At 39.6% G+C, this 23,345-nt stretch overlaps 1 protein-coding gene across 1 annotated transcript; it reads left to right on the top strand.

The window, feature by feature from the left end:
• Positions 1 to 1,213: 1,213 nt before the first annotated feature.
• Positions 1,214 to 7,945, top strand: LOC147759343 (uncharacterized). Its single transcript, XM_086996505.1, has 3 exons — positions 1,214 to 1,298; positions 2,901 to 2,971; positions 3,727 to 7,945. The coding sequence occupies exons 2-3, from the start codon at positions 2,908 to 2,910 to the stop codon at positions 7,926 to 7,928; spliced, it is 4,266 nt and encodes a 1,421-aa protein (XP_086852631.1). The 5' UTR covers positions 1,214 to 1,298; positions 2,901 to 2,907; the 3' UTR covers positions 7,929 to 7,945.
• The last annotated feature ends 15,400 nt before the right edge of the window (positions 7,946 to 23,345 follow it).

The following is a 23,345-nucleotide window of genomic DNA, read 5'->3' as shown; positions in this document are numbered from 1 at the left end:
GTGTATTTATTCATAATTAATTTCATTTATTGATTTTTTTATAAATTCCGGGCACATGCCCTCTCAAGTCGGCGGAAGAGGAGACTTTCCCTTAATGAAATCATAGTAAATATGTATCGTAATTACATAAGACGTGTTTATCTCTATCTTTTCTGCTGACATTTGTAAATCTTTTGTCTGTCCTATTGATCTTCCATAGATGGATACACATGTTTAATGTACAGTAAATACGATAAGTTTTTTATCAATACTTCATTAATGATAAGCTTGCAGGTAGACAACACGTTGACTAGATGAAACCATGTCATAGTTTAGAATACTGTAATGTTTTATTGTCATCCAGATCCCGAAAATAACCTCTTTCATGAATCTAATCATTCAATGATGCATTTGCCTTTGTAGTGATTTAAAACAGTGAAAATCCCCTGGAAAATATAAAATATTGGCTTTTATATGTCTCGTTGCTATGTATAAACATAGACAACTTAAATATTTTGTTGTTTCTTGATAAGAGGCTATTCACGTGGATAGCCCCATTTCCTGATAAAGATGCTCTGTTAGACAATGGAATATTTGAGGTAAATCATTTCAATATTCAGCCGTTGATAGAAGCAAAAAGTAACTTTATTCGTAATATTTGAAGTGTTCCACACAGCATTTTAAATGCCGGCGGCCTTCTGCTGGACCAGAACTCCCCCCCCCCCCCCAGTAAATGATGCGTTTTGTGAAAATGAGCGGTTTCGCTTTTACCACCCCTAACATAATCCTTATCACTCCCGTAGAAAGTTTTAAAATAAAGCTCCAGGACCGATTTGATATCAATACGAAATAACAAAAAAAAAAAAAAAAACGTGTCAATATAACATGAAAGAAATCTGTCACCATGTGCATGGGGAAATTCGACTTTTCCAAGAACTTGTTTTTTGGACCCTGATCCAATTTTGAGGAAGCATTTTAATGCTGGCGCCCATACGCTTAACAAGAACCAGACAGTGCGTTATGCAAAGGCAAATTTGAAGTCGATTAAATATGTATATACATATTGTGTTTTCACTGGTACCACAGCTAACTTTGTCAAACACTATACAAGTAAAATATCGAGCTCTACGACACGACATATATTTTGTCAATATAATGTGAAAGAAATCTGCCAACAACGCCACTTACAGGTGTTGCGCATGCGCAAAGAGTTAACTTCGATTTTTCCAAGAATATCGTGATTAAGATAGTTGCAAGCTGATCCAGTGTTGAGAAAGCAGTTGAATTTTAGTCTAATCAGATTTCGTCCAATACAACAGGTAAGATAATTCATTTTTTCACTTTTTATAACTATATCAGTTTTACAGAAACGCAAGTGGCGATTATCTATCAGAGAAGAGAGCACAAATCTAAAACGAAAATAAAGTAGAGACCCTCATATGGCCGAACCAGGCATATGGTCTCCACGACTGCTACATTCGAAAGAAGAAAAAAACTAAAAGCAGCTGAGATGAATGTGTCATACAAGTATACTGCAAAAAGACGCCATCACATACGAGTAATCGTAATGCGGGAGCAAAATCTACAAAGTCTTAAACACTGAGTATCCTTTCTGTCTTTAAAAGTGTAAGAAAAATAATATTTACAAATTGTAAAAAAGGTACAAAATTAAGCAAAAGTATGTAAATTAGAAGTTAAAATTACGTGATTGGCTGTGACTTTTGGGAGATGGAAAAAGTCTGGAAAGAATACACTTTCACAGTCCGAATACATGTATGTATCCTAGAAACTAAATTAAACTCAAAACTCGGATGACCAATACAATACTTAGACGAGCGAAGGGCAATCAAAAACATACGGTAGTGGCAAGCAACATCACAACACTGACGTTTTTTTGGAACCAAAGGTCACTTGGTGATTTATCCTACAAGTGTATTACCAGTTATGGGAATCTTTCACAAGAAACGTTTAATGTCTCATTAAATTTGGTTACATTCATGAGTTTTGATTAAACAAGCTTACCGAAGCTAATATGCTATGTTTTACCCACGTGGAAAAGACTAAAAATCAATTTAGTGATGAATACGTGGTATTTGTTGTGAAACAATGTAATTGCACAAAGAAGTCATCATCAAACTAAAGACTCGACCCAGGGCTCACTGGGAATCAATATGCAACAACGAAAAAATATTTTGTCAGTATGGTTTGAAAGAAAGCTTTTACCAACAATGAGCGTGTTTTGGAAAAGAAGCATTTCGATTTATCTGAAATTGTTACGATTTTGTAAATGAAACAGTCAAATGCCAATCTATGTTGAATGATGTTTTGTATAGAAAACCATTTAAAAATACCGATATCAACATTTTTTTAAATATTATTTTTATTATTGTATTCATTAATTTCTCTTGTAAACACATCTTTTTAACTAAAAAGATGAAACAAAAAACAAGCATTTAGATTAAATGAATTAAACCACAGGGATACAGTCGTTTTCCAATCAAATGCCCCATGTCAAATTTAGTTGACCTTCTAGTACTGTTGAAAGAAATAATACCTGCATGGTTCACCACGAATCAATACGTAATGGCAGTTACATCTGCATGCTTTGTTATTATAATTTGAAAGGAATATTTAAGTAAAGACAAATGAGCTGTAAAAAGAGATTATTTTTTGTTCTTTAGTTTTATTTTTGGTTCTTGGAAGAATTTGATTATTGATTTTAGAGGCTACAACTATAACTACAGCTTTTGTTCTAAATGCTCTATAAATCCAAACCCTGGTGCCTGGTTGTCCTAGCTCTCATTTTTGTTATACAAATTGCAGATTTTCTCAGTTTTCCCCTTCATCATATAATGCGTGAAGAACATTATTCTTCATGTAGTCAGTTAAACAGTTATTTAACCAGTCGTTTTTACTTTCAGTTGTTCAATGATGTTGCGGCTGAGACAAGGACTCTATTCTCTCTGTTTTTTCATTATCCTTTTACAAAGAGGTAAGCTGCTGTTTGATGATTTAACATTGAGAATAAATTAAAAACAAAGAAGGCACTTCAATGAAGTAATACGTGATTCTGACCCAGGCACAATCACACAATGCATACACGATAGGCTGGAGCATACAACATCCACTTGGCTTATCTGAAGTTTCCCACATTGAAATTCAAATTTTCAACCGGTCTGTTTCTTGTGATATGGTGCAATTATAATTTTTATAAAAGTCTGTCAAAAGTCACAGATTTAAATGGCATGGAATGGAAGATACGATAAGAATGAATTTGTCCAATCCACCTTACCCAGCTGGTTCATCAGTGTCTTAGATGCTGCTAAGTGTCTGTTCAAGGCTCCTGTCGGCACTGTGTTCTGGTCCCAGTTTCACAAAAAAAAATTAAGTCAGATTCCATGGCTAAGCGTTTATTTACCAAGATCAGACGATCACATGCGCATATCGTACCCTAATAGGAACAGTGTTATAGCACTTTCATGGATAGCCTAGTCAAGAAAGCCAGAAAACTGACTAATTTTTAGTGTTATTCTAAAGCCCAACTGTAACCTAATGTATTAATTCAGAACTTATTTGATTAAGACTTTTTGTAATCCTTTCGGAATTCATGACCATATTGGCGCTATGCGCATTCCGTAAATTTAGAACAGGTTTTTAGAGTCACTTAATTGTAAAATCACCTTGTCGCCAAAACAACAGGCGTTAGATACATTAACTTACATCTACCTCAACTTATACCATTTTCAGACGCCTGTAGAGACTGGTTTGTTTCTCCTTCCAAGGGGGTAGATGATGAATACTGTGGTACGGAGAGCCATCCATGTCGAACATATACCCATGTGATTGAAACCCATCGTGATTTCGCCGTTCTCTCAATTTCACTCGAGTGTGGACAGGCCAACACGTATTATGAATGTGTTCCCGATAGACCGTATGGTCAGCCGGGTGGGTCAATAATAACATTTACCCATCCAGGATCAACGTTGCATATTTCTACATGGCGTAATTGCTCCATGGGACCTGCTTACATTGACTGTCGAAACAACGGTTCTGCGTTTTGGTTTCAGTCACAACTCGAGTATGTTGCGAATGTGACATTGAAGAACATAGTATTTGCTAATGGCAGTACAGCACACCAAGTCGTAAAACCGTACCATGGATCTGCCATAACTGTCCATGGCTATGTTGACCTTACACTGGAAAACGTAACATTCTACGGGAACTACAACAAATCCGATGATGTTTCTACAGCGAACGCCAAGACTTCGCCTGTCATCTTTATCGAACACGAGGCACAGGGCTCCTACTCCGCTGGTTCTGTTTCCCTGACTCTACGCAGTTGTGTTTTTCGGAATAATTCAAACGGTGTTCATGTCAGTTCAGATTATGGCGTCACAGCTGTGGTGGAAGATAGTACATTTCATGACAACGTTGGTCGTTACTCATCCAGCAGTCTGTATATTGCAACTAAAACACTTCTGAATCTCGACGTAAGGGAGAGCATTTTTGAATCCAACCTGCAGTTACAAAACGGCAGTGTCGTAAACATCCAATCAGGCCACTGGAGCAATATATCCATACTCGATACAAAATTCGTCAACAATCAAGGTGTCTTTCTATTTGATGCCTCAAACACAACATATGACATTCTCATGGCTGTTGTGATGATAAATATAAACCTCTCTCATGTTTCTGCAGAACATTCTAATTCTTCAATACGTTTTGAAAGGGTAAACCTGGCTAATAATTACTTTCCCCATCGAGGAGGCGGTTTTGATATACGGTGTTACTACGGCGGTTCCTCGAGTGCAATGGATATTGTCATGGACAATGTGGACATGGAAAACAATACTGGATATTGGCATGGGGGCGGGGTCACCATCATGAGTTCAACAAATACTTTTGTTTTAATTCGTGACTCGACTTTTATTGGGAATAAGGCATTAGGCAAGATCAGTCACGGTGGTGCTTTGTACGTAAGTGGTAGCACTACCGTTATAGAATCAAGTACTTTTGTGAACAATTCTGCGTTAGCTGGAACCACTCTGTTTCTCGACGAATTTCACTACACATGCGAAATAAAAAATTCCATCTTGCAATCTGACTTGCCCGAAAACGCTAGCAATATTGTCCATGCATTATCAGGGAGTTTGCTGCGTTTGTCCAATTCCACTATACATGCCACGAGAGGTCATGCTTCTACACTTGCCGTCATGTCACGAGAACCGCTTGTTCAAGGTTACAAGCCCAAACATTACATTGAGCTTCTCCATGGCTCGAAGATTGTGTGTCCTGTTAAATACAACTACATTCAGAATACGACTATGCCATTTGCCCATCTGAACGTGTTCCACTGCCACATGTGTCCTGGGACCACCTACACGCTCGGCGCTGCCCAAATTTCTGATTATGCATCCACTAACAGGACCGACCTCGAATGTCTCGATTGCCCTGGTGGAGGTTACTGCCATACTGGAGATATACATTCACGCCACAATAACTGGTGCTACCAGGAAGACTTTGATACTATGAAACGTTTTACATGCATATCATGCAAGCCCAATAGATGCTGTGACAAGTACATTTGTGATAATCCACAGTCGTGTAGCGGGAACCGAGAGGGAACTGCATGTGGCCAATGTAAAGAAGGGTTTTCACTAGCCTTCAGATTCCTTGACGCCATTAAAGTTACAGACATGTGTTATCCGAATGATTTATTGAGGTCATCAATGAATTATTTGATTGGCATCATAATAATTATCCCTATCTTAGCAACACTGGTATATTATGGGTTTTATTTGTGTAGATGTTTCGGGAAGAAAATCAAGAGCGAATGTTGCTGCAAGAAAGACAAGCCTTGCTGCAAGAAAGACAAGCCTTGCTGCAAGAAAGGCAAGCCTTCACTTTTTGCAACCCTGCAAAATATCGTTTTCTTCTTTTACCCTACTTTCTTCGCCTATGAAGTCAATGACGGTATATTTAATGTGGTTCCTCATATTCCGGTAGAAAAACTTAAGGTTACAACTTATCCCCCGCTTACATTAACTCGACATGATTCAGAGGCCGCTTTTCAACTTCTTTGTCTACTTTTTGCTTTGCCGATATTGTCTTTGGTTTTTATATTTATAACTTTGGTGCGTCTTTACTGTGATATATGTCAACAAGTAGAACAAACCCCAACGGAAAATACAAATGCTAGCTCGCAAGATCGAGTTCAAACAGAGAATCGTGGAAGTGGATATACAAACGTCAGTTTTCAGGGGCTTGATAGAACAGAGGAAATTCCAAGTGGATGTGCTCATAACTCTTCTCAGAGGCACGATGAATTAGTAGTGCCTCCAGATGGAAATACAAACATTGGTGATCAGGGATGCGATGAAGCAGGGGAGACTCCAAATGAAAATACAAGCGCCAGTGATCAGGGGCACGCTGAAGCAGCAGAGCCTCCAAGTGAAAATACGAACGGCAGTAATCAGGGACGCGATGAAGCAGGGGAGACTCCAAGTAAAAACACAAGTGTCAGTGATCAGGGACGCGGTAGGACAGCAGAACATCTAAGTGGGAATACCAGAAGGAATACAAGTAGATATACAAACGTCAGTTTTCAGGGGTTCGATAAAATAGAGGAAATCCCAAGTGGAAGTACACATGACTCTTCTCAAATGCAGGATGAAACGGTAGAGCCTCCAGGTGAACATACAAACACCGGTGACCGGGGACCCGATGAAACAGTAGATCCTCCAAGTGAAAACTCATTGGATCAGGACGGAAATAATACACAGGATACTCAGACATCGTGTCTCCATTGCGTTACCCCAGATAGATTTGAAGATGATGTAAAGGGCACATTCCTTTACATATGTGTGAAGCACTATTTCTCTGTGTGGCATTTTTTCTTTGGTTTAATTACCCCTACGTGTGTAAGCGTCCTCGTCCCTACATATGCCGAGAAGGGGTTGTATAGGGAATTTACTAATGGTACCATATCTTCGACAAATAATCATTTGATTGGCGTCAGTGTTTGGTTAATTGTATTTCTAGGGTGTTACCCTTTTGTTGTTATGTATTTATCATATAATCGATGTGAGAAGGTTTGTGATCGAATTGACTGCTGTCATAGATGTCCATGTGAGAAAGACTGTGATCGGAATGACTGCTGTCATAGATGTCCATGTGAGAAAGACTGTGATCGGAATGACTGCTGTCATAGATGTCCATGTAAGGAAGAATGTAAACAGGAATTACCTGTAATTCGGTTTTCTTTGTGTATCCTTCCTGGACTACCTACATTGCCGCTTGGCCTTATGATACTTATTATGTCTTGCTTCTTCAAATGCTCTTGTAAACTGAATTGCCAATGTCCATCGAAGTTACTTATGGCCTGTATCACAACGATATTTGACGACATTGCACAAGAAGGTCGAAAGGATGAACAGAAAAATGAGGAAAATGAAGATGGTCAAAGGAAAAGTATTCAAAATGAAGAGAACCAAAATTATGAACGGAAAAACAATAAAAACGACTGTGCATGCACGTGCGAATTTAATACAGCCTGCCTCCACGGTTTTCTTATGTCGGCTTGGGAAGGTTTTGAAATGTTATATCTTTTTATATTTACCACGGTGAGCAAAGTTACGTTGAGTAACCAGGCGGTAAGAATACCTATCCTTATATCTCTTAGTGGCGCCCATCTGTTCTTTATAACCTGGACACGACCATTTAAGTACCCTAATGCCAATATAGTATATGGCTTGTCTAGTTTAACTTTGGTAATAGTCGGCGCGTTAAACGCTATTCAAGTTGGAGATTTCGGCACTGGGCATCCACTGGCTATTAGTGAGGAGGTGTTAATAGCTGCTGATAGAGCACAACTAGCTCTTTTGTTTTTCCCTTTGTTGATGTGTTTACTCCTTATATTAAGGTGTGTTTGTGCGTGTTTGGTTAGATAATGTGAACAACTGCTTTTTTACTTAAGATTCTAAATTTATATAGACTTGGCATTTAATATGGAATATTTTCTCCAAATCATAATTAATGAGTTTTTCCTATTTTGCTGACTAATAAATAAAAATAAGTATTAAAATCGTGTTTTAAAAACTTTTTCTAATTTGTTCAATGTCATTGTGAAATCAGTTCATTAATCAAATTCGCCAGTGAAGCAAACAAAAATACATCACCTATTTTAAGTCATACGACAACAATTGAAAGCGATATTTTGGATCTCCATATTTTCCAAATTATCGTCTTTAAAAGAGTTACACGCCCCACAAAGGCCCCTCATGTCAATGTCTAGTCACAGCAATGACCGCTATTACGCCAGACTTCGTCTTGCTGCTACCAGAGTTTTCAAGCGGCAAGGCATTCTTAAGGGTAGGTTTTTAGAGTTTATTCTGGAATCAAATTCCAGGCAACGGTTAAAACTTGTCCAATTTGGTTGATTCTGCGAGTAATGACCTACCATGTGGTACAAATATGGCGATATTGATGACCAAGGTAACTGCTAATTTCCTTGGTTCTGTAAGTAATCTGTGTGAACCGGCAATCTCACCGTGCAACCTAAAATTGTTCCTATAAACTGCCCCCTATCAAATGATGGCCAAGTGGTTCCCAGAGTATCATTTATTTGATCTGGTTCAGGTTTTCGTCGACGATTTCCATCAATGTTTTGGCTCCAATGCTGTATCCACTCCAAATAGTGACGCTGTCATTGACCCTACTCATTTAAGAAGTGGCACACGCCTTGTCGTAGGCCTCTTCATGATGCCTGTAAACTCTGTTTTGACCAGTTCAGCGGTACAGGTGAAATCTGACCTCAGTAAAGAAAGCCACGCGGTTCAGTGTTTTACACAGAAACGGTCATGGTCCCTATTTCATTAAAAAAACATACATCGATGTTTTGCTGTTTACAGTGGCTTCCTCAGAGGTCGCCTGATATCCTAACGTACTGAAGCCATCTTGGTGTTCGCTAAGAACCTTGAAAAACACGTTTTGGTAACAACTTGCCCCTCATTCAAAACGGATGGTTTTGGTAGTCAGTTTATTAGTAGCGACACACCTGACTTCATACTTCTCCAGTCAGATATCTTATGTGAGATCTAAGTTTTTTTTTTTTTTTTTTTTTTTTTTTTTTTTTTTTTTTTTGAGGACGCATTTTACCTAGGTATACCTTTAAAACTGAAATATTCCATATTAAATGTCAAGTATGTGTTTTGCTGAATAAATTGAAGTTTAGGATTTGAACAGAAAATACGTGTTTGAGTTTTTTCCTGATAGGGTGAACGTCGATATTGTTTTAAACCATTTCCATTTTTGCAAGTGTGATTTCTCTATATAGATGATATTTAAAAGAGTAACTTTGTAAATTACAGGTACATAGGAACCGAGCTTCGGTGGAGTGTGGATTCATATTTTTTTATAAACTACTTTCACTAGCTTCTTATATGAGTCAAATAAATTCGACATGCGAAGGGATAATCTGAATACATCACTCGATCAGCCGTAAAAGAGCTTTAGACTTCTCCTTTCTTTAAATTTTTGGTCAAAAATTTAACCTACTTTCGTGACCTACTTTTCTGCCCATTGCTAGAAGAAAAATACCTTCAAACATCATTTTCAGGTATAATTATACGATGCCTTTTAGTAATTCTCTTAGTTATACATGTACTAATCGAAACTATATGCTGGCATTAGTTGGCTTACATGCTGTATATGTGGCCAATTGGCTTTGTACATGTTTAAGACATATTGATCACCGTTGACCACACTAAATGTGCAACATTTTCGTAGGTCGTCCGTAAAAAGTACAATTATTTGTCTTTTTGGCACAAGTCCTATATACTTACCAAAAGGAAGGACTATTTTGCCGAAAATAAGGCTAATTTGACCTACTTAAAAGTAGGCGTTTTTGAAGTAAAGGCTGTGTTTAGTTGCATAAGGCCCCTTTACACTGGACAGGGTCCTTTCTGCGTCCTTTCTGCGATCAAAAATGTGGTCAGGACGCTTAACGGTCGCCAAAGCAATTAAATCGTGTCTCAGTGTCTCACTGCATCCAATGAGCGACCGGCCTGCCTCCCCTGCGCGTCCCCTGTGCTACCCACGATGTTTGAGCGACCATTGAGCATCCTTGCTGCGTTCTCTGTACCTTCATCGGCGACCCTTGGCGTCCATTCTACGACCATTCTGCATCCTCCTTGACCGACGGGCGTTGTTTGGGCGTCTTCTATATTCTAACTCATATTTTTTCATCGGTTCTAACCAGGTCATCCAATTAAGAACATTTCCAGAAAACTTAACAAATAAATGGGAATAAACGCTTTAAACTACAGTTTTGCAAGGTCTGAATGAACTGATAATCAGTCAGATGATCAGTGTTATCCTTATAAGAAGGATGGACAGGCGCCGAAAACGAGAAAGGATGACTGGAACAACATAGAACGTTTAAATCCGTTTTCGGATGACGCATTCTGCAAAAAGTTCTGCCAATAACTGCATCTTGTAAAAAAATGCAAAATATTCGTTTGAAAAGCAATCGAAGGCTGATGTGAGAACACTGTTGCCCTTAGAATTCCTGTCTTGTGAAAGATACCTCAGCACGGCCCCGTTTGGGTGTTAAAAATAATATTCTACGTGCCGAACACTGGATGATTTTTGAGCTTTTATTTTGCGACACCGGCGATGTTTGTGCGTCCTCTCTGCGTCCATTGAGCGACCGTGCAGCGTCCATCCTCTATCACGTTCTCTCTGCGATTGTTTTGAACGTTCTGTGTGCGACCTAACCGATCACAGTGCGTTCTTCGAGCGTCCGACGGCGTCCTGACCAGTTTCATGGTCGCACAGAGGTGGCAGAAAAGATGCCGTCCAGTGTAAAGGTATGGAAAATTTGGCCAATACGCTGGCGTACGTCGAGTAAGTTATGGGAAAGTTTTGTTCGTTTAGAGCACGCTGAAGCACACCGGTATATACTTGTACGTCGTAGGACAAAAATTTTGTGCATGCACAATACTTTTCGACGTATGTCAACGTAGGATTCACACTTCCCACATACGCGGGCAATAAGTTATGCGATCGTTGACGCCGTTCACACACGTTATGCGTAAGTTACGCACAAGTCGTAATTCCTCAACATAATATCAAGATTATACCAAGACGTTAGTTCACCCTATGATTAACGGGGTTTGAACCTATGTGTAACTTTAGTCTCGGTCACAACCGGCCGTACGGGCTCTTACGGGCTGTTTGCGTCCAAACTTTGCGCAGAATTTCACTTCCCATGCAAGTCTTTCTTACGAAATTTCGAGTTCACACACAGACGGTAAGATGTTGGACATGTCCAAAAGATTCTAAGAATAGCCTGCGAACAGCGAAGCCGCAAGCGTAACTTGCTCCCATCTTACAGGGTTAAGCCTATAGGTCCCAACAGAACGTACGGGCTGCTACGTGTGGTCTACGGCCAAAAAAATGAGGAAAACGTGGGAGTTCGTGCGGGAGGAGCACGTCCATCGTGCGACTTTTGGAGGACGCAAACAGCACGTAGAGACGTTTCGACATGATCAACAGCCGCTACGTGCGTGCAGCGTGCGCTTGTCGCACGGGAAACGCGCGGATTTTTTTTATTCCATTGTGCTTGGGTGGCTACGGTGCGTGCGATGCACGTGCGATGCACATGGAAGTTTATTTTGTGTAAATGATGAGAGAAATATAAACCAAAATTTACACTGTTTCTTTAAAATCTTCTTAAATTTGAATTTATTTTAAAATGAACTCCACAAGAGATCTAGGATCGTAGAAAACACAATAATCTGACGATGTACTGTTTTAAATGTTTTAAAATCATTTATAAATAAATGGCCAATGATCATAATATATGTTACAAGTATCTAAACCTTATGCATGATGTCAAAAAATTTAAAAACATGGATGTTGTTATGGATGTTGATGATTTTTAAAAAAGGAATTTAAAATCATGCTAATTTTACAATTTTATGGAAATGTTTTGATGTTTTTTATAACATTTTGTGTTTACTGGGGTATTTATCCTTTAAAGTGTTATTTTCACGGTTGCAATGTAACTTTAAAGCGACTTTTTCTCTCCATTGCTTCTCTAATTAAGGTGGAAAAAAGGAGGCACAATGCATATCTTAGTAACTTTTTTTGTTACATTAAACACCAAAACGAACCGCGAGAACATTTAAACGAAAATAATTTCAACACAATCATTACACTGGGTTGCACAATGTGAGTTTTTATTCAACTTTGATGGAAAGAAACTTTGTAACAGACTATCCAATATCTGCCACAGAAAAGTGTAAGGGATGAGATAGCTATGCTTATATCAAAGTCTAGAGCAGGGTCGGAGGTGCTGACCTCCAGGAGAAGCTGAATATTTTGCTAAACGTGTCACACTGCTAAACATGTTCAGCATTTTCTAGTTTGAGAAGTTTGCAGATATTTCAAAATCCGTTTAGGGGCTAAACGTTTTTTATACGAGTTTAAAAGCTAACACACACACACATCGCAGGTACGCACTAACACAGTATTAAACAAAAAGTACATAGGGAAATTATGCTGAGAAAAGAATGTATCCCCGGACAACAGGTATGTTATATTGCTATCTACATTGAATTTGCAACAGGCACTACCCCCCCCCCTCTCTCTCTCTCTCTCTCTCTCTCTCTCCCGTAAATAGATGGGGGTGTAAGGGCCGTATAGCTGACGCTAACTTTTATATGCAACAGCCATGTTTCTTTTTTTTTCAAGGTGTTGTCAAGCTGCCGTCAAGGTGGGCTTACATTAACAGGTCAGAGTCTGTACATGTGTTTACACGTTATGGGTCTCAAAAATAACAACAAAAGTAGTCTGCTTTCAAGGTTGCGGCATTATGCATTCATTGTTTAAACAACAACAAAAGAAAACAAAAGGAACAGTTTCCATTTGGACTTGGTGTGTTTTTACGGCGTCCGTTAGGTCACCTTTTACTTGAAGTAAGAAGTGAAATTACAGGTAAGAGAAAAATAAATTACTAATCGTCACTGATTATTAGAAAAACGAAACCTTTTGAAACATTAAGTTTGTTCTTTCTTGAAGAGTTTGATATTACTAGTCCTTTGTCTTTTATCGCACCAAATTGCTTATTTTACAAGTACCTGGACGGGTGCCAAATTCATTGCCTGTGTTTCTTACTGCATACTTAAAAAATTAATAATGTCTAGGCCCACGTAAACTACCTAAAAGATATGAGTCTTATGCAGTCTACCAGTGTATGTTATTTCTATTTATAGCATAAAGTCCAAACTTCCATTTATACAGAGAGGTTCTCCATTCCACACCACGCCATTAGAACATTCCCGAACTAAGAAAGGTAAGCAGGAGCAATGTTTAACACATATTCATGTAAATAGTGTGGATAAAACAGGCCACGCGGGCATTTAACGGCATGTTTTTAATCAAGTACATATAATTTATCGTTCCAAAAGGCCAGCCTTTGAACTGGATTTTACACTTTAAATCACAAATAAAACAACAAAGGCACTGCTTTTTCAATCCCTTTCCCGTGTACAACAACAATGTAAATGTATTGCACGTATTCACAATGGAAACACTCACACAAAAAGGTATCGAGGACTTTGTGTGAATTTGTAACGGCCTCGTTTATGTCCGCTCTTATATAAGTGCGAAATGAAAGGTAATGTAAAGGTAAGGGAGATTAACATACATCACCGACTACAGGGCAAGAGAAACCTTTTCTTGTGACATTAAACTTGAATCGGGAGTCTGGCAACAAACAGTTTTATTTACTACAGGTAAATAATCCTTCACCTAGACAGGTGCGAAACTTGGAAATTATGATTCACACTGGATTTTAGGCTGTATTTAGACACGCGTAATTTGCGTGTAAATCAGGGAGAAGTAAAAAAATAGAAGAGCTTATCTCAAATTTACTATATAAGTTACTCTAATAAACGACCTTTAATAAATTGCAAAGTAGTACTTTCCATGATCAGAAATGTTCATTAGCCTAGAATTTGGATCACATATGTTAATTATATAGTAATATTTGATAATTGTATGATATATATTGTATGATATATGATAATTATAAAACACAGGCTGCACTATTTTCATACCGTTAAATTACCGTTAGCTTACAGCCAACCTGGAGGTAGCCTTTATCATACTTTATCAGAGGGTCCTGGTTGGTCAGTAAGTAACAGGATCAACACGTGTTCGTGTCAGTCTGAAGAAAGCCTACATTCGTCCAGATTGGCCGTTAGTTAACTGTATGAAAATAATTCACTTTGTGTTTAATAATTGTCATATACATCACTTCAACAGTATTTAATACATATCTGTAGGTTTCACACGGGGAGATACTCGTACATTTTATAACTACCATATACAGCACTTCAACGGTATTTAATACATATCTGTGGGTTTCACACGGGTACATCATACTCGTACATTTTATAACTACCATATACAGCACTTCAACGGTATTTAATACATATCTGTGGGTTTCACATGGGGGCATCATACTCGTGCCAACAGCTACACTGCACCTCAGTGGCATCATACAACAGTAATTAAGACCCCGGTAGTGGCTTTTGTTGCATGATATATATATATATATATGTCAAGGTTTGGTCCCTGTGGGTGGGGTACGCTTGGCTATTGCGGAAACCCATGTTCTTTGTAGCTATCAATGCTAAAGAGATCAATAGCCTTGTACCAGTCAACCAATCAGTTTTATTTTTCAGCGATACAACGATGTTACGGCTGAGTCTCGGATGGCACTTTCTGTGCTTTTCCCTCATCTTATTGAAAAGGGGTAAGCTGATATGTTTAATAATGTTTATTTAATATGCGATTTGCCACCAAATTCATAAAGCCACAACTGTATTGCCAAGCACAAACTTAAAACATTGGGCATGGCTGATTAATGTCCTTTTAAAATCCGTCTTCATATTAAGACCCCATCTAGACTCTTAATTATAAAAAAGACTGTGTTCTGCCGGGTGAAGGAAGGCTCGGACTTATACGTTTAAAGTTAATTCTTGCCCAGTGCATCGGGCGTTAGTTACCTTGACTTTGCTCTTACCTATATAATGTTCCAGGCGCCTGTAGAGACTGGTTTGTTTCTCCTTCCAAAGGGCTAGATGATGAATACTGTGGCACGGAGACCCGTCCTTGTCGATCATATACCCATGTGGTTGAAGCCCAACGTGGTTACCGCCATCTCTCAATTCTATTGGAATGTGGACAGGCCAACACGTATTATGAATGCATTCCCGATAGACCGAATGGCCAACCAGGTGGGGTAGCAATAACATTTCCACCTCAAGAATCATCATTGCATATGTCCACCTGGGGCAATTGTTCCGAAGACCACGCCTATATTGACTGTCAAAAGAACGGTTCTGCATTTTGGATTCAGTCACAGCCCGGATTTGCTTCAACCGTGGTATTTAAGAACATGGTATTTGCTAATGGCAGCACAGCACACCAAGTTGTAAAACCCTACCATGGGTCTGCCATAACTGTCCATGGATACGTTAACCTTACAATGGAAAACATAATATTCTACGGGAATTTCAACGACTCTGACATTTCTGCAGCAAATATCAAACCCTCGCCTGTCATTCTTATCGAACATGAGGCTCAGACGCCCAGTCCACTTGGTTTCACCTTGACTATACGCGGTTGTCTTTTTCAGAATAATTCAAATGGTGTTCATGTCAGTTCAGATAGTGGCGTGAAGGCCGTGGTGGAAGGCAGTACATTTTTTGACAACATTGGCCATTACCTCTCTAGCAGTTTGTACTTCACAACTAAAACTCTTCTGGAACTCAACATAAAACAGTGCCATTTTGAATCCAACTTACAGTTACAAAACGGCAGCGTCGTAAACATCCAAGTAGATGACTGGAGCAATATATACATACTCGATACAAACTTTATCAAAAATAAAGGTGTCTTTCTACCTGATGCCTCAAACACGACATATATGCACGACACACTTATGGGTGTTGTTATGACTAATATTAACCGCTCTCATGTTTCTGTGGGGTACTCTAATTCTTCAATACGTTTTGAAAGGGTAAACCTGGCTAATAATTATTTTCCCCACCGAGGAGGAGGTTTTGATATACGGTGTTACTATGGCGGTTCCTCGAGCGCAATGGATATTGTTATGGACAATGTGCACATTGAAAACAATACTGGGTATTGGCATGGGGGCGGGGTCACCATCATGAGTTCAACGAATACTTTTACATTAATTCGGGACTCGACTTTTATCGGTAATAAGGCATTAGGAGAGATAAGTTATGGCGGTGCATTGTATATTAGTGGTAGCAGGACCGTCATAGAATCTTGTACATTTGGGAACAATTCTGCATCGACTGGAACCACTCTGTTTCTTGATGAAGATCACGGGGAATGCGAAATAAAAGACTCCGTTTTGCAGTCCGAATTGCCCCAAAACGCTACCAGTATTGTTCACGCATTATCAGGGAGTTTTCTGAGACTGTCTAATTCCACTATACATGCCACAAGAGGTCATGCTTCTACACTTGCCATCATGACGAGAGAACCCCTTGTTCAAGGTTACAAGCCCAAACATTACATTGAACTTCTCCATGGCTCGAAGATTATGTGTCCCGTTAAATACAACTCTATTCAGAATACGACCATGCCATTTGCCCATGTGAACGTTTTCCACTGTCACATGTGTCCTGGGACCACCTACACGCTGGATGCTGCCCAAATGTCTGATCATGCCGTGATCAGTAGGACTGACCTTGAATGCCTAGAGTGTCCTGGTGGTGGTTACTGCAGTAATGGGGATATACATTCACGCCACAATAACTGGTGCTTCCAGGAACAGTTTGGCACTAAGAAACGTTTTACATGCATATCATGCAAACCCAATAGATGTTGCGGTCAGTACATTTGTGACAATCCACAATCGTGTAGCGGGGACCGTGAAGGCACTGCATGTGGCCAATGTAAAGAAGGGTTTTCACTGGCCTTTAGATTCTTTGATGCCTTTAAAGTTACAGACAGGTGTTATCCAAATGATTTATTGAGGTCATCCCTGGGTTATTTGATTTTTATCATAATAATTGTCCCTATCTTAACAACACTGGTATACTATGGGTTTTATTTGTTTAGATGTCTCGAGAAGAAACTCAAAGGCAAATGTCTCGAAGTCTGCAAGAAATACGAGGCTTGCCGCAAGAAAAGCAAACCTTCACTTTTTGCAACCCTGCAAAATATCGTATTCTTCTTTTATCCTACTTTCTTTGCATATGAAGTCAATGACGGGATATTTAATGTGGTCCCTCATATTCCAGAACTTCAATTTACCACTTATCCCCCGCTTATATTAACTCGACATGATTCTGAGGCTGCTTTTCAATTTCTTTGTCTACTTTTTATTCTACCGTTATTGTCTTTGGTTATTATATTTATAACTTTGCTGTGTCTTTACTGCGACAAATGTCAGCAAGTAGAACAATTCCCAACGGAAGATGCAAACGCTAGCTCTCAAGACCGCGTCCAAAGAGAGAATGGTATAAGTGGATATATAAACGTCAGTTTTCAGGGGCTTGAAAAAACAGAGGAAATTCCAAGTGGATGTACTCATAACACTTCTCAGAGGCACGATGAATCGGCAGTGCCTCCAGATGGACATACAAACATTGGTGATCAGGGATGCGATGAAGCAGCAGAACCTCCAAGTGAAAATATGAACGGTAGTAATCAGGGACGCGATGAAGCAGGAGATACCCCAAGTAAAAATACAAATGTCAGTGATCAGGGACGCGGTAGAACAGCAGAACATCTAAATGGGAATACCAGAAGTGATACAAGTAGATATACAAACGTCAGTTTTCAGGGGTTCAATAAAATAGAGGAAATTCCAAGTGGAAGTACACATGACTCTTCACAAATGCATGATGAAACGGTAGAGTCTCCAGGTGAACATACAAACACCGATGAAAAGGGCACATTCCTTTACATATGTGTGAAGCACTATTTCTCTGTGTGGCATTTTTTCTATGGTTTTATTACCCCTACGTTTGTAAGCGTCCTCGTCCCTACATATGCCGAGAAGGGGTTATATAGGGAATTTACTAATGGTACCATATCTTCGACAAATGATCATTTGATTGGCGTCAGTGTTTGGTTAATTGTATTTCTAGGGTGTTACCCTTTTGTTGTTATGTATTTATCATATAATCGATGTGAGAAGGTTTGTGATCGAATTGACTGCTGTCATAGATGTCCACGTGAGAAAGACTGTGATCGAAATGACTGCTGTCATAGATGTCCACGTGAGAAAGACTGTGATCGGAATGACTGCTGTCATAGATGTCCACGTGAGAAAGACTGTGATCGGAATGACTGCTGTCATAGATGTCCACGTGAGAAAGACTGTGATCGGAATGACTGCTGTCATAGATGTCCACGTGAGAAAGACCGTGATCGGAATGACTGCTGCCATAGATGTCCACGTGAGAAAGACTGTGATCGGAATGACTGCTGTCATAGATGTCCACGTGAGAAAGACTGTGATCGGAATGACTGCTGTCATAGATGTCCACGTGAGAAAGACTGTGATCGGAATGACTGCTGTCATAGATGTCCACGTGAGAAAGACTGTGATCGGAATGACTGCTGTCATAGATGTCCACGTGAGAAAGACTGTGATCGGAATGACTGCTGTCATAGATGTCCACGTGAGAAAGACTGTGATCGAAATGACTGCTGTCATCAATGTCCATGTGAGGAAAAATGTAAACAGGAATTACCTGTAATTCGGTTTTCTTTGTGTATCCTTCCTGGACTACCTACATTGCCGCTTGGCCTTATGATGCTTATTATGTCTTGCTTCTTCAAATGCCGTTGTAAGCGTAAGTGCCAATGTCCACCGAAGTTACTTATGGCCTGTATCACAACGATATTTGACGACATTGCACAAGAAGGTCGAAAGGATGAACAGAAAAATGAGGAAAATGTAGAGGGTCAAAGTTCTGAACAGAAAATCAATCAAAACGACTGTACATGTACATGTACGTGCGGATTTAATACAGCCTGCCTCCACGGTTTTCTTTTGTCGGCTTGGGAAGGTTTTGAAATGTTATATCTCTTTATATTTACCACGGTGAGCAAAGTTACTTTGAATAACCAGGCGGTAAGAATACCTATCCTTATATCTCTCAGTGGCGCCCATCTGTTCTTTGTAACCTGGACACGACCATTTAAGTACCCTTATGCCAATATAGTATATGGCTTGTCTAGTTTAACTTTGGTAATAGTCGGCGCGTTAAACGCTATTCAAGTTGGAGATTTCGGTACTGGGCATCCACTGGCTATTAGTGAGGAGGTGTTAATAGCTGCTGATAAAGCACAACTAGCTCTTTTGTTTTTCCCTTTGTTCATGTGTGTTCTCCTTATATTAAGGTGTGTTTGTGCGTGTTTGGTTAGATACTGTGAACAACTGCTTTTTTACTTCATAATTAAGATTCTAAATTTATATAGACTTGGCATTTAATATGGAATATTTTCTCCAAATCATAATTAATGAGTTTTTCCTATTTTGCTGACTAATAAATAAAAATAAGTATTAAAATCGTGTTTTAAAAACTTTTTCTAATTTGTTCAATGTCATTGTGAAATCAGTTCATTAATCAAATTCGCCAGTGAAGCAAACAAAAATACATCGCCTATTTTAAGTCATACGACAACAATTGAAAGCGATATTTTGGATCTCCATATTTTCCAAATTATCGTCTTTAAAAGAGTTACACGCCCCACAAAGGCCCCTCATGTCAATGTCTAGTCACAGCAATGGTCGCTGTTACGCAAGACTTCGTCTTGCTGCTACCAAAGTTTTCAAGCGGCAAGGCATTCTTAAGGGTAGGTTTTTAGAGTTTATTCTGGAATCAAATTCCAGGCAACGGTTAAAACTTGTCCAATTTGGTTGATTCTGCGAGTAATGACCTACCCACATATTGTCTATGTGGTACAAATATGGCGATATTGATGACCAAGGTAACTGCTAATTTCCTTGGTTCTGTAAGTAATCTGCTATTAAAATTGCTCTGTGTGAACCGGCAATCTCACCGTGCAACCTAAAATTGTTCCTATAAACTGGCCCCTATCAAATGATGGCCAAGTGGTTCCCAGAGTATCATTTATTTGATCTGGTTCAGGTTTTCGTCGACGATTTCCATCAATGTTTTGGCTCCAGTGCTGTATCCACTCCAAATAGTGACGCTGTCATTGACCCTAGTCATTTAAGAAGTGGCACACGCCTTGTCGTAGGCCTCTTCATGATGCCTGTAAACTCTGTTTTGACCAGTTCAGCGGTACAGGTGAAATCTGACCTCAGTAAAGAAAGCCACGCGGTTCAGTGTTTTACCCAGACGGGATATTTAATGTAGTCCCTCATATTCCAGTAGAAGAACTTAAATTTACGACTTATCCCCCGCTTATATTAACTCGACATGATTCTGAGGCTGCTTTTCAATTTCTTTGTCTATTTTTTATTCTACCGTAATTGTCTTTGGTTATTATATTTATAACTTTGCTGTGTCTTTACTGCGACAAATGTCGACAAGTAGAACAATTCCCAACGGAAAATGCAAATGCCAGCTCTCAAGACCGCGTCCAAAGAGAGAATGGCATAAGTGGATATACAAACGTCAGTTTTCAGGGGCTTGATAAAACAGAGGAAATTCCAAGTGGATGTACTCATAAGTCTTCTCAGAGGCACGATGAATCGGCAGTGCCTCCAGATGGACATACAAACATTGGTGATCAGGGATGCGATGAAGCAGCAGAGCCTCCAAGTGAAAATACAAACGCTAGTAATCAGGGACGCGATGAAGCAGGGGATACCACAAGTAAAAATACAAATGTCAGTGATCGGGGACGCGGTAGAACAGCAGAACATCTAAGTGGGAATACCAGAAGTGATACAAGTAGATATACAAACGTCAGTTTTCAGGGGTTCGATAAAATAGATGAAATCCCAAGTGGAAGTACACATGACTCTTCACAAAGGCAGGATGAAACGGTAGAGCCTCCAGGTGAATATACAAACACCGATGTAAAGGGCACACTCCTTTACATATGTGTGAAGCACTATTTCTCTGTGTGGCATTTTTTCTATGGTTTAATTATATTTTGATTATATTCCACACATCGGCGCCGCAGGGCGGACTTAGCCCCGCCTTCGTTGCCAAGTCCGCCGACGTTTAGGTGTTAAGATTGGTGCCTGTGGCAAAACGCTACCACGTTGTTATTACCAGCATATCTCCCACAAGTCCTAGATATATGGATATACATGTAGTTGTGTCATTGGGGAAAAGCAGATGCCTTAAAATTCAGTCACTCCACTGTCAATGGCGCCAGGAATAAACAGTTTTGACCCCCTTTGTATTTGAAGCCTTGGTCACAACCAGCCGTACGGGCTGTTTGCGTCCAAATTTTGCATAGAATTTCAAGTCCCACGCAAGTCCTTCTTACGAAAGTTTGAGTTCGCAGACAGCCCGTTAGCACGGATGATGTTGGACATGTCAAAAAGATTCTACGAACAGCCTGCGAACAGCGAGGCCGCAAGCGTAACTTGCTCCCGCGCGTTGTACAAGATGCACGTCGCAAGCAATGGAGGAGCAAGTGCCCTTTGCGTGTTAAGTAAGGCGCACGCCCTCACAACTTACGAACAAAGTCGAGGGCACACCGGGGATGTGTCGCAAGCGCGTCACCCCCTCGCCTGGTGTATAAAAGGCGTGCGCACGACGCACGCTCGTGTCTTTACAATGAACGTCGACTGTGTAACGTGTACAGCAATTTTCACAATTTTCAAATTTTTGCTCGTTTTAATTTTTAATATGCCTCCAAAGGCAAGAGAAAGAAGTTTACATAGTAGAAAAAAGGTAGGTGGAATACCAAAGAGAGGAGAACAGGAAGCAAAACCTCCACGACCTCCACGGCCTCCGCAACACCCGAAAGTCGCAGGGGACGTACAATCCTGAAAGTCGTGCGTCCGGTTGTGATCGAGTCTTGATTAGGGTCTGCGCTCATGATAAAGCCTTTGGGCCGCAACGGTTGTAGGGCTGTATTAAATATGGAGAAAACAGACACGCTTTGCTCATTTATAGCAATCTTTCCATTCTGGAATCCTTTGTCTGTTAGTGATTCAATCGATGAATGGGACTCTATTAAAGCCAAGGCTTTCTCTAAGTCAACAAAGGCAAGGCAAAGTGGAATGTTGTATCCATAGCATTTCTCTTTGAGCTTGTTTACAGTGTGTATGTGATCAGTAGTGGTGTACAGTGAATAAGATTGTGATACCTACATTGTACTTGTTCTTTTGGCTGTCCTTCATCCAGACATCCAGGCATAAATCTTATATATATTAGATGATAAGCAGATGAGTCTTGGTGTCTTTTTTTTAACAGGAGTTTATTTATGTCGGTATTTCTCAGACAAAACCACCTTGTTACCTTTATTTACCAAGCTGTCATATCTGGGGGATCACATACTCATTGTTAGGAATAATAAGTAATATTTAAACTATACCACAATCACAGGTGCTAGTACAGGTATATAATAATGATTTATGGTGCTTTGCCACAATCTCTCTTTCATCCCTCTGCTGGCCGTCATATGTTGCTACAGGTACTTACTTTTAAATCACCCTATTATATTGTTTTCACCGCTATCACTATATTGCAATTCACTGCATTTATAGCGCGTGATCAATAAAGGACTTTAAAGACAGATTTGGAGTACACATGCATGCATATTGCTCAGTGACAGATTTAGAGGAGGAGGGGTTCAGGGGGGTCTCCCCCCCCCCCTTCGGTTTCTGAAAAATACATGTATATCGCACCAATATTCCCCTGTTGAAATTCGAATTTTGACTAACTAAATTATAGTTCTAAACCGTACAAAAGGGCATTGTTTGCTCTCCAAAACAACAACAAAAAAAAATGGGAGTCCTTGAGCAGGCCCCGAACCCTACAACAAGGGGGTAATGGCAGGTTTGCATCAGAGGCCTGGCGTTCCGGACCCCCCCCCCCCCTTTAAATAATCATGGATCTGCCTGCTGTTACATATATATATATATATATATATATATATATATATATATATATATATATATATATATATATATATACTGGGCTGTTTTCGTATTCTTGAGGTTTCCCCTTTCAGCTAAGCCTTCTTCCGTCCCTTCTCCACGCATCTTACAACACGCCTTACTTCATTGTTCATAGAACAAAGGTCAAATTAGCATTTTTACCACGGATTTTTATTGGCTCGGAGTGTATTCATTGTTCTGCGTTCTTCCT

The sequence above is a fragment of the Lingula anatina genome, chromosome 10 (genome assembly GCF_051362555.1).
Source record: "Lingula anatina isolate TDL-2025a chromosome 10, LinAna3.0, whole genome shotgun sequence".
NCBI lineage: Eukaryota > Metazoa > Brachiopoda > Lingulata > Lingulida > Lingulidae > Lingula > Lingula anatina.
The sequence above is the reverse complement of the archived record's forward strand: the minus strand, read 5'-3'. Positions and strand labels throughout refer to the sequence as shown.